The sequence below is a fragment of the Canis lupus genome, chromosome 4, assembly GCF_048164855.1.
Source record: "Canis lupus baileyi chromosome 4, mCanLup2.hap1, whole genome shotgun sequence".
Taxonomy (NCBI): Eukaryota; Metazoa; Chordata; class Mammalia; order Carnivora; family Canidae; genus Canis; species Canis lupus.
Genome location: NC_132841.1, coordinates 18,185,743 through 18,198,896, shown reverse-complemented (window position 1 = coordinate 18,198,896; position 13,154 = coordinate 18,185,743). Strand labels below are relative to the sequence as shown.

Here is a 13,154-nt window from a genome sequence, read left to right as displayed (position 1 = left end):
TAGGGACATGTGTTATTTTCCCATTACTGGGCATGGTTACTGTTGCTACTGATGTTAGGTGGAAATTGAGAAGAATTGAGCAGGAGATAGAGGGTGTAACCAGGGAGGTTTTGAGCCCCAGAAGGACAACATTAAAGGCTTCCTTTTGTTTTCTTTTGTCAGAATTCTACTGTAGCATGACCCAGAGATCGATGATTAAGTGAATTGAGAGAAGTATCCTGAGAATCTCGGAAGTCAGTCTTTCCTGGATAGCATTTAAATATTTTTATGTGGTGCTTATGATTGAGTCTTTCCCACTTTTAATGCTTGTAAATTTTATTCATTGTTCACCATAAATACACATATGATTAAATGAAATAGTAACAGTACTTTCAAATCATTTTCACATGCACCATCTAATTTAATAATCCAGATCATCTGTGAAGAAGATAAAAATAGCTAGTAATAATTTAGTAAGTGCCATTATATTTCAGACCCTGTTCTGAATTATTTAACTCATTTAACCTTCAAAATAATCCTATGAGGTATGTACTGTTATTATATTAGAGATGAAACCATGAAGGCATGGAAGGAATATATTAATAACCCAAGGCCTCACAGCTGTAAATACTAGTGATGGGATTAGAATCCAGCTTATGTATGCCCCTTACCTTTACCAGCATATTACAGAGAAGGAGGTAGAAGCAAAAAGATCATGTGCTTCTATGATTTCTGACATATCTCTTTCTGTGACATACAGATGTAGAGAAAAATGTCATCTTGCTGGCTCTAAAGTTACATGAAACCAGCCTCACAGTTTGTTTGTTTTTTTTTTAATTTTTATTTATTTATGATAGTCAGAGAGAGAGAGAGAGGCAGAGACACAGGCAGAGGGAGAAGCAGGCTCCATGCACCGGGAGCCCGACGTGGGACTCGATCCCAGGTCTCCAGGATCGCGCCCTGAGCCAAAGGCAGGCGCCAAACCGCTGCGCCACCCAGGGATCCCCAGCCTCACAGTTTTAATCAGTCAGGATCAGAATCCAAAATTCTTCTAGTCTAAACCTGCATAATAAACACAGATCCATGAAGCAGTATAGAAGCTAGCAGGTATTACAGTGAAGTCCTAGTCTCAAAAATATGCAAGCACATTGATACAATAAAATAAATGCTATTATACAGTGTACTGCATGCATGCACACACACACATAAATGCATGCACATATATGCATACAAAGTTTAGAATTTCGGTAAAGAAATGATCCCAGTTGCTTGGATAGAATTAGTGTAACTTCCAGAGAGGAGCGCTTGATCACTTGATCTAAGTTTTTAGAATAGCCCGATGGAAGAGACAAACATGCCTAACCCAAGCATTGAAATGAAGTAAATTATGTGAAATGTGGCAGAAAGTACAATGAATTGGGGTATTTACTTTTTTCTCAAACAGATGATCTTAGGGGCACCTATGGGGCTCAATCAGGTAAGCTTCTGACTCTTAATCTCAGCTCAGGTCTTGATCTCAGGGTCATGAGTTCAAGGCTTACGCTGGAGTCCATGATAGGTGGGGAGCCTACTTAAAAAAACAAAGCAAAACAAAAAAATGTCATCTTAGGCAAGTTCTCTAATTCTGTTTTCTCCTCTGAAAATTAGGAATGGAAAACCACCTTTCACACAGGGCTATTGTGAAATAAAATAATATATATGAATATACTTTATAACTTAATATGTAGAAGTAATATACTATTAATTATATGTTTATGTTGCTACTTCATTAAATACATGATTGCATGTAGTGACTACTGCCTATCAAATTCCTGAACCATGGTTGTAGGTAAAGACAAAATACTTAGAAATGAGAAAGTAACTATGTTTTTTATCTCATAAAATATTAAATGGTGTCTAGAAAATAACAGATGTACAGTATACATTTGGTGTATGAATGAATAAATGAATGAATTATACAAGTTAATGAATATCGACAATGTTCTGGTTTTTACCAAGTCCTCCATTGTTCCTCCTTAAGTAGACTATGGCTTCAACATTAGAACTGCTGGAAAGGGTGTCTGGGTAGCTCAGTTGTTAGGGCATCTGACTCTTGGTTTTGGCATAGATCATAATCTCAGGGTCATAAAATTCAGCCCCACTTCAGGCTCCATGTTCTGCATGGAATCTACTTAAGATTCTTATCTCCCTCTCCCTCTCCCCTTCCCCTTGCTTGGTGGCTCTCTCTCAAAAATGAATAAATTAATCTTAAAAAAATAACTGTGAGAAAAAAGTGTATTGTTATTCAAACCTATTATGCTGGGCTTGGTGTCTGGATGAATGGTTAGTAGCAGGTACTCTCATTTTAACTTTATTCTTATTTTTCTTTTTTGTTTTGTAGTTATGATTTGTTGTATTTAACCTGAAAAATACCCCTACATAATAAAATCATTAAAGGACATGTTTTATTTACAAAAGGGAAACAATGTTTACTGGTTAGTAATTATTAATATGCATTTTCCAAGGCTGCTTTTATTTTCTTTTCAAATATTTGTAAAATATTTTATTAAAGAAATACTGTACACTAAAGAAAAATCTAATAGTATATAAGAGCATATTTTAAAAAGTCTCCTATCTCACTGACACTCTCCTTCTCCTAATTCAAATTCCAAGATATGACCATTTTCAGCTACTTTTATATTTAGCTTTTCTCTTACCTATGTTTCACTAAGTAATTATATTGCTATTTTATAGTTTATCAGCCATGATCATTAGTTTTTGACCCTCTATTAATATTATACCACTTATTTTTTTTCCAATTCTGTCACTGACCACCTCTATAAAAAATCATACTCTTGTAACCATTTTGTTCATCAATCAGATAGATTTCCCTGAGAACAGGATTCATCTGGATTCACAATTTGTTGTTTTATTTTCCAAATTTATTTAAATTCCAGTTAGTTAACATAGAGTGTAATGTTGGTTTCAGGAGTAGAATTTAGTGATTCATCACACATATAACACCCAGTGGCCTGGTGGTTATCATAAGTGCCCCTCCTTAATACCCATCTTCCATCTAACCTATCCCCTACTGACCTCCCCCCATCAGCCCTCAGTTTGTTTTCTATAATTAAGAGTCTCATGTTTTGCTTCTCTTTTCCCCCTTCCCCTAAGTTAATCTGTTTTGTTCCTTAAATCCCACATATGAGTGAAATTATATGGTATTTGTCTTTCTCTGACTTACTTCACTTAGGGTAGTACACACTAGCTCTATGTTGTTGCAAATGGCAAGACTTCATTATTTTTGATGACTAATATTCCATTCTATATGTAGACCACTTCTTTTTTTATCCATTTATCAGTCAGTGAACATTTGGGCTCTTCCTATACTTTGGCTATCATTGATAATGCTGCTATAAACATCAAGTGCCTATACCCCTTCAAATCTGGTTTTTTTTTTTTTTTTTTTTTTTTTTTTTTTTTGTATCCTTTGGGTAAATACCTACTAGTGCAATTGCTAGGCTATAGCATAGTATATTTTTAACTTTTTGAGGAACCTCTATACTGTTTTCCAGAGTGGCTGCACCAGTTTACATTTTTACCAACAGTGTAAGAGGGTTCCCCTTTCTCTGCACCCTTGCTAACATCTGTTGTTTCCTGTGTTGTTAATTTTAGCCATTCTGACAGGTGTGAGGTGGTATATTTCACTGTTGTTTTGTATTTCCCTGGTGATGAGTGATGTTGAGCATCTTTTCATGTGCCTGTTAGCCATCTGGATGTCTTCTTTGGAAAAATGTCTGTTCATGTCTTCTGTCCATTTCTTAACTGGATTATTTATTTTTGGGGTGTTGAGTTTGAAAAGTTCTTTATAGATTTTAGACATTAACGCTTTCTCAGTCATTTGCAAATATCTTCTCCCATTTCATAGGCTTCCTTTTGTTTTGATTGTTTCCTTGTGCAAAAGCTTTTTATCTTGATGAAGTCCTAATTCTAGACTCCAATTTATAGCTATATTACCTTTGTTCACCTTTTCTGTATCCTACCTACCAAATTTTACAAGTGCATGTTGATGTTTGCTTTGCAAAGTTACTTTATAAATGCATCATTAATGCTTTGCCTATTGGTTATTTCTATATTATGAAAAAACTAATATTTATATTATTCAAGCTATAAACATTATTCTTCGTAATGAGTGTATGCTCAGATTGTATTTTCTTATTTACAATGCCAGACCTTCAAGTCTTGTGCCATTCAGTGGAGGAATCCTTTATTCATTCACTAATTTATTCACTTATTCATGAGACGCCTCAGTGGCTCAGCAATTAAGTGTTTGCCTTCAGCTCAGGGCATGATCCTGGAGTCCCAAGATCAAGTCCCACATTGGGCTCCCTGCATGGAGCCTGATTCTCCCTCTGCCTATGTCTCTGCCTCTCTCTCTCTCTCTCTCGTATGTGTGTGTCTCATGAATAAATAAATAAAATAAAATAAATTTATTCATTTATTTATTCAATAGTTGCAGGCATCTTCTATGTGTTAGATACTATACAAGGCTCTTGTAACACAATCAATGAATCAAATCTACAAAGGTCCTGGGCCTCATGGAGCATATATCCCATTGAATAGAGACAGACAATAAAGAGTAGATACAATAAGTAACTTGGATCATATTTTAGAAAGCTATGGAGAAATGAAAATATAGAGACAGGTGAGGAAGACCAGTTAGAATTATTGCTGGGCTGGAGTTACATTTTTAAATAGTGTGATCAAGATAGGACTCATCTGAGCAACAGTTGAAGGAGATGGGAGGTTAAGCATGCAGATTTCCAGGGAAAGTGAGTTTGAAGCAGAAGTCACAATTAGAGATAATTCTAACTGGGAAGCATTCCTGACATTTGAGCCTAGAATAATTAGCGTGAGATGAGATCAGAGATATGAAGGAAGGTACAAGACATATCAAGTGAGAACTTTAGCTTTTACTCTGTGTGCAATAGGGGCCATTCCAGGATTTTGAATAATGATGTTTACTGCTCTGTATTACATTTTAAAAGGGTCACTCCTGTATGGAGAAACGCATACATACACACACACACACACACACACACACACACACAAAAGACAAGAACAGAAACACAGAGACCAGATAGAAGCAGTAAAAGGAACCCAGGAAAAACTTAATGTGCTCTTCTACTCTGAGGACTCCATGTCTTTTATATCTTTGACATCTTTTTCACTTTTCTATCTACCATCTTCCTGGAGTTCCAATTAGTTGGATGTTAGATGTATTGATTCTTCGTATCTTAGTTTTTCCTTCAAAAGTTCCACTTCTTGTCCTCAATTTTATTTTCTAATTCTCCCATTGAAATTATTTTTTAAAGATTTTATTTTTAAGTGATTTCTACAACTGATGAGATTCACAACCCTGAGATCAAGAGTCCCTTGCTTCATCAACTAAGCCAGCCTGGCATGCCTTCAATTGAAATTATTTTAAAGAGAATTTTCTAGTTTCAAAATGTCTTTTTTTTTTGTTCTTTGAATGCTTTCATTTTCTCCTACACTTGTCTTATGGATATACTCTCTTCATAAATTCTTTGACAATATTTGTATGGAGAGCTTTATTTGGATAGATTCTATTTAGCTTTTTTCATTTCCTTGAATAACGTATGCCTTCACAACGGTCATTTCTCCCCTGTTTATCTTATGATTTATTTTCCATGCTGAAGACTGTTCTCAAATGTATGGTAATTCTTGGATTTCTGTTTATATTTTAAAATAAGCCAAAGAAAAGCATACTTTACAGTTGTGCATGTAGGCGGGACTTGTCTCTCTCTCACTTGATAAAGAATAAATGTGATAAATCTAGCCTTTATGCTGGGTGACTCTAGACACTATTTTGAGATGTCAACATTTGTGTTAGAAATTAGAGTACTCTTAGAATATACTTTTTATATTTCTTTAGAAAGAAGCATCCACCTTTTAGCTTGAGAGAGAAATGTTTGCCTGTCAGTCTCCTGGAGACAGAGGAGGGCTACTGGAAGTGGGGTAGAATTGACTATGTGTAAACAGGATTCCAGCCCAGTTGTTTGCTATAACTGGTAATGCCAAGTCTGGGGCCTCTGTATATGATCTTAAGCTGAGATTTCTTTGACTATGATCCATAAGTAAATACAACATTATGTAAGTGCTAAGTGTTCATATTTTCCTTTAAAAATATAACAAGATACTTAGTGAAGTTGAGAAGGTTTCTCTAAGGAAGTAACAATTATGAGGAGATCTGAGTGATAAGAAGGAGTTAACAAGATAGAACAGTAGAGAGCATATTCCTGGTACAGCATGTTCAAAAGTCTTATTTCAGGAGAGAGCATAGTGTAAATGAGATACATTTTTGTTGTTATTGATTGCACAATTTTGGACACAGTGTTACTAGTGGCAATGACTAATTGCTATCACAAAGATACATGAAATGCAAATATTAATATATTCACCTTAATGAAATAATTACTAAAAACAGCTAGCAATTTTGAGCCACCAGTGTGTGTTGTCATTTGAGCCACCAGTGTGTGTATTATCAATTTTATATATATATATATATATATATATATATATATATATATAAAATTTTATATATATATATGTATCTGTTATTTTTCTAATTTGCAAATTTGGAAATTAAAATTCAAAGAATATAGATAATTTGCCCAAGATCATGTAACCATAAGAATTGTTGGTAAGAAAGAACTTCCTCTGCCCCAGAATCCTTCTAGCTAGATTTAGAATCAACTTGACATGAGACAGATTAACTGGAGAAAATCAGATTTAATAGGCCTACTTCCAGGGAATCCACACAGACAAGAAATTCCAAAGACAATAAGGCAACCTGAAGCTTGTTTGAGCTAAGGAGAGACAGAGGGCCTGAGGATCAAGGGGGAGAAAAGTCATTAGCAGGAAGGTGAAAGGCGATGTTGGAAAAAACAAAGGTGGCCTTATGGTGAAGATAAGGCCTTCTGGCCTTCTGGGATAAAGGGGAGTCTTGGGCAGTCTGGGTGGCTCAGCAGTTTAGCACCTGCCTTTGGCCCAGGGCGTAATCCCAGAGACCGGGGATTGAGTCCCATATCAGGCTCCCTGCATGGAGCCTGCTTCTCCCTCTCCCTGTGTCTCTGCCTCTCTCTCTGTGTCTCTTGTGAATAAATAAATACAATATTTAAAAAAATAAAAAAAAAGAGGGAGTCTCTGTTAATAGCTCTCTTCCCGGTACAGGCTCTCCCTCCCAGTATAAATTAGGCAGTAGGGAGGAGGCAGAGAACTTTTCCTGCACCTACTGAGTTTTGATTACTTTTAACTCAAAATAATATTTATGGCGAAGAGATCCAGCTTAGGGCAGCCTGCCCTGGGACCCTACAAGGTAGAGCATTATCAAACCCAGACTCTGATTTTCATATTACAACTCTTTTCTCCATAACAAGTTGTGAAATAAAACCATAGTTTATGAAGTTTAGTAAGTCTTTAAAATTCCTGGACTTGTTTACCTATTCATTTGATTTTATTTTTCCTTTACATATTTAATGTATATCAGTGTTTAGAATAACAAAACAAAATTGAACTAAACAGAAGAAAACACATAGAAATGCTAATATAGAGTCAGAATTATTGTTAGAACTGTACAATATCACTTAGAGCTTCATTTTTGTATAGTAAAGCGTTAGGGACAAACAGGGGTAGGCGGGGCTAGGTAGAGGGCCAAGGAGGCAGGCTCACAAAAATCCCAAAACTGCTGAGGTGAGGAAACCAGAGATAGAGGAACAAGCCAGACCACCCTGCCCTATGTGTGGGCAGGGAGGGTGTCTTGTTATAACAGCTACTTGTGACCAAGAAATAACCAAACCTCAAAGAAGTAAGCCATTAAAGATGTTATCGCTAGTCCTTACTCAATGGTGATGTCAATGGATAATGTTAAAGAGATTTAGGTTCTATGAATAAAAGACCAGCCCTACTAGCCCACAGTGGCAACCCTGTCCGGATCCCACTCATTTCTGAGAGCTTTCTCTTTATCTTTACCTAATACATTTCTATGCCTTTACTCACTCTCCTGTGTCCGAGAGATTTCATTCTTCCACTCCATGAGACCAGAACCAAGCTCTCCCATATCAGTACCATATTAGCTCCAAAAATTAGAGCCCAATCATCAAAATGATTAAGACTGATTCTGTTCTGATTTACTGTAAAATTTCAAAACCTTGTGTCCGCAGTGCTAATAAGGTGAAACAAATACGGTCATGAAATTTGTTAATAAATGAAAGATCAAAGTGACTGCAATATTAAAATGGGGAAACTCTAGACAGTTTGCTGCTCAACACTGAAGGTAACAGAGAGAGGGGAAAAGTATTTATCAGTCAAACGGGGTCTAGCAGAAAGCTAAATTTTTTAAATGAGACACTCTCATGTTTTATTTTAAAAAGACTTTTCGACTTTTATCCTTCTGCAGATGTTCCTGAGTCTAATGATTCTTTCTTACTTTGTTTTGATAGAATTCTTAAGTGTGTGTTCCTTTCCTTTTTTGTTCTTTAGAAATCAATGGAGACTAACAGGATGAGCAAGGCACAAAACTGAGGAATGATAGAACCCAGTTCAGTGAAAATACTGATTAAATACCTTCACCAAAGCAAAAGTTAATATGATAAGCCTTGCAAGAACATAAAGGATTACCATAGGAGGATTATTATAAAGCCTTGCATGTTGAACCAACTTTTAGTTTTTATTTTTTCCCACATGAGGCAGATACCACAGTCATTTAAAGTATATATAAATAGGAATAGAAATTCAATGATAGAGCAAGAAATCAGAAGGAACTTCCACGATTGTTAACTTTCACTAAAGTAAGATTGTATTCCATTGTTTCGCTAAAGATCTTTAATGCCAAAGTCTCACAAATTCAAAATAGGAGGTTCGTGGGGGGAGATATAAAACAAACTGCCACTAGACAGTGAGACTCACAGTTTGATTTTCAATCCAAATGTGTGTGTGTGTGTGTGTGTGCCCATGCACACGCACAACTGTCCAGTGTATGTGTTACTTCTAACATTTGGCATGGTCATGCAGAATCCTTTCTAACAGCTGATTTACCAATGTACTACATAGACTCATTTTTGAATCAAAATTCTTTTATGAAACACAATGTCTCCTACTTATAATGCTTAAGGTAGCAAAATGCCTGTTATTATCGTGGCTCGATATATTCCATTGCTGAAAATCCTCCTCTAAATCTGAGGCTCAGAAAATGTACTCCATTTTACATAATTATACCCTTGGAAATCACCATTTCTGCCTGATGCAAGTTGAATGCTGCTGCTCAGGAGGTATGAATTATTCCTTTGTTACAGGTGGACAAACCACAGATGTGAAAACGACAGATCATGCGCAAAAACATTCAATGATGTAAAACAAATTTTCCTGAATTTTTATCTTCCATCATTATTCAGAGCTAAATAACACTTGAAAAAAAAAAGAAACAGCGCCATTTAAATAAAATACACAATTGCTAATTCGAACCATGGGCGTTTGGCATTGTTTTCCAGGAGACTGGATGGGTGGGTTGTTTTGATCCACTGTGACCCACACTATGCATTTACAATTGGGCTTGCTGAAATAACAGCTGGAGCTTGGCAGCGAGGTTTTTCTCTGCCAAATTAACTGAGTTGTGTGGGGATAAAATCTGTGACCTTGTCTTCATTAACCCGGTTCTTTACTCAACTGAGTTAATTTCTCCAGTCCATATTGAGCTGTGTGCTGTTTGTAACAGCAGACCATCAAAAACTGTGTAACATCATGGATATTGGCAGCATTTTTGTTCTAAAATGAAAGGTTTTCTTGAAGAAGCTGATATCAGTTAATCACTGTTAACCAAAGCATTCATCTAGATGCACAGTTGTCACTGCTAGATTTAAAACATAAGAGATGATGCTGTTAACATTAGGAATATTCTGGGGTCTCTGGTTTAGAAATGGTGATCTGTGGAAAACCAGCTTTTTCCTCAAGCCATGAGGGCGATATATTATCAAGCCAGGTGCTGAATATAGAGGGCACAGTCATCTGCTCTCTCTATAATGCTGATTCTTAAGTCCCTTCGCTTGTGCTACTTTTATTTATTCATGAAACTTGTCTTGGTCTGTCTCAGGCTAGTCATAGATCAGTTTCATCCTTAGAATTTGTGTTTACTTAGTGTCCCCAATCTGTTACTCATCTCTGAAAACGTGTTTCACTTCTTAATTTGGCCATTGTTCATACTATCAAATAATTTAGTGTTGACCTAGTACATTGCCTGGGAAATAGAGTTTGATTATTGTTTTTTTATTTCAACTTGTCAATAAAAGCCTAATGTAATATGTAGACTTTCTGAACCATACATTGGTACAGTCCATCTTTACAGAAGGTGCTGCCATTTTGTTCAAAGGCCTGTACACCAAAGCATGGGCTTTTTCATACCACTTATCAGTTGGGGAAACTATCTCAATGACTCTGGGAAAAGTTTTACTTTTTTTTTTAACCTGTTATCTATCAGTTTCTCAGTTTTTAGAGGAGGCACATACCTTTGGTTCTTACTAAATCAAATAGTGCTACTGAAAAGAAATCCAATTCTAATCCATTTGTGAGAAGAGTGTTTTTGAATAGTCACCATAAACCTGTATTAGTTAAAACATCATGATGCTAGGTACATGGAGGGTCTGCAGGTTTTCCAGATTATATAAATACCTGTGATTTTTTTTCTGAAAGAGGGCTTGTTGAAGAACTGCAACAGTGATTTAGCAATTCAGCCATTGTATAAATGATCTTATTTATCAAGGATTGTATTTCAAATATTGAAAAGGCCAGAAAATTCCTGTAGTCCATCTTCTCATTTTATGGGTGAGAAAATGAGACTGAAAATGGCTCAGGAAGCGATGTGATAATATATCTAGGGAGAACTCAGATCTATTTATTCAAGCAACATTTCATCACTGCACACATTTGAGCTGGTATTTTTAAAGCAGAATTTGTTGTAACATTGAATGAGAGCATACTTTAGTTAATTTGACTGATATCTGTATTTCTGTAATAAAAGAGGAACATACATCACCTCCATGTTTTTTATTACTGGAAATGGAGAAGCCAGGTGACTAAGTCAAAACTGGCTGATGTCAATATGAATCAACATCCTACTTCAAATATTGCCCTCTGTTTACCACTTCAAACTCATGAGATATGCATGCTAACAGATGAACTACCAAGCTCTAAAGCTTTTTCTATTTGCTAAAAATATTTTTAAATGAAAAGTTGTGACTGCTTCCTCTGTTGAAATGTAAAAGAATAGTAAATCCACCAGCTCCTGGAAACCATTTTTAGTATTTGTTTCAGCATTGTTTTACTGGGTTAGAATTTTAAGTAAATATGGAAATAACTGGTTGGCCAAAGACTTTCTTAAAATATTTATTGACACCTAATTCATGATAAGCCTGTTCTAAGTACTAGAGATGCTTAATCTGACCAAAGCTTTAAGGGTCAAATTTGAATTATAGCAAATTACAGCAAAGAAACAACTAACTATATTATTCAAAACAACAACAAAAATAGCCTGATATGGTTTAACATCATTGTTTTGTACCATATGCTATGAGAGAACAATGAGGGAGTAACTCAATATTTTGAGGATGTCCATATTTTTTTAGAGGAGTAAAAATTAAACATTAGACACCAGAGGATGAATTAAAATTCACTAGGTAAACAAGTGAGGAAAGAGATTATAGGCTAAGGAGACAGAAAAGCTAAGTATGGAAATAAGAATACAAAGGTGTGTAAGGGTAGAAGAGTCCGTATAGTTAGTGTGAAAGGTGTGTGGTGAGAAATGGGTAAGTAAGGCAGAGTATGGCTGGATATGTGGAGCCCAGATGGTAAATAACTTTGTGTGCCTTAATAAGAAGTTTGCTGGATGCCTGGGTGGCTCAGCAGTTTAGCGCCTGCCTTCAGCCCAGGGTGTGATCCTTGAGTCCCAGGATCAAGTCCCACATCGGGCTCCCTGCATGGAGCCTGCTTCTCTCTCTGCCTATGTCTCTGCCTCTCTCTCTCTTTGTCTCTCATGAATAAATAAATAAAGTCTTAAAAAAAAAAGTTTGCTTAGTTTTGAGGTGTGTCTGTGTATATGAGTGTGTGTGAGTGTGTGGTATAATATCATGTCATGTGCCTGTCTCTGGGTTCCATAGCGTTGTTAAGGCAGGTTTATGTAGGACAAGCACAGTCCTCTTTTTTCTTTCTCTCTAAAGTAATTATTGGCATGTAATCTTTAATGCATCTCAGGTCATGGAGCAATGAGTACTTTTTTTTTGGCAAATGTTAATACTGAGAAAAATGAAGGGAATCATGAGTAGAACTGTCTTTCATCAAAGCAAATGCGAATCCTCCTCAACCTTGTACTATACACATTGGTTGAGGATAATTGCATACATTATTCATTTTTGAATGTGACTTTTGTTCAAAGCTACTACTATTTATTTCTGTGTGTGTGTTGGGGGGATTGTATGAAAGTGAGAAGAACCTAGCAGATGAAGATTGAACATGTCATTAGCTGGGCCAAGGAAGTTTAAGGTTAAAAATTCACTCCGAACCTTTAATTTTTAAAGATTTATTTATTTATTTTAGAGAAAGAGAGCACATGCCAATGAGCATAGGTGGGGGGAGGGGCAGAGGGAAAGGGAGAGAGAGGGAGAGAAGCATACTTCCTACTGAGCACAGAGCCCAATGCGACTCAATCTCACCACCCTGAGATCATGACCTAGGCCAAAATCAAGAGTTGGATGCTTAACCAAGTAAGCCACCCAACTCCTTCAATCCATACCTTTACAAAAGACATCATCTGACAGAAAACATAGCAATGACACTGTATATAGAATCTCTAGATTATTTTGAAAAATAAATACTTCAGTTGACATATTCTTTCAGTCAAACTAAAAAATAACTTAGTTTTATTTAGTATTACTTTATTTTTCTTTCTTAATTTTGTCCATTAATATTGTAGTTTATCAAATATAGAATCTTCACAATTTGACAGCTCTATGAATATTTGTGTTTAGTCTTCACAAAATTAGAGCTTTTGTGCAGCACCATATTTAGAGACTCTTCTAGAGTATAATTCAATTAGCATCTTATAAATAACACAAATATGAATGAATCAG

At 35.9% G+C, this 13,154-nt stretch overlaps 1 protein-coding gene across 5 annotated transcripts in view; it reads left to right on the top strand.

Moving 5' to 3' along the window:
• The window catches only part of CTNNA3 (catenin alpha 3), a 1,664,912-nt gene that overhangs the window by 1,544,207 nt on the left and 107,551 nt on the right, over positions 1-13,154 (top strand). Inside the window, exon 16 of one of the 5 annotated variants that reach the window (XM_072823259.1) lies at positions 163-1,605. The exons of the other annotated variants lie outside the window; for them this stretch is intronic. Coding sequence (XP_072679360.1) covers positions 163-175 — 13 coding nt within the window. The 3' untranslated portion in view covers positions 176-1,605. Of the gene's footprint in view, positions 1-162; positions 1,606-13,154 lie in introns of those variants that run through there. 5 annotated transcript variants of the gene reach the window in all.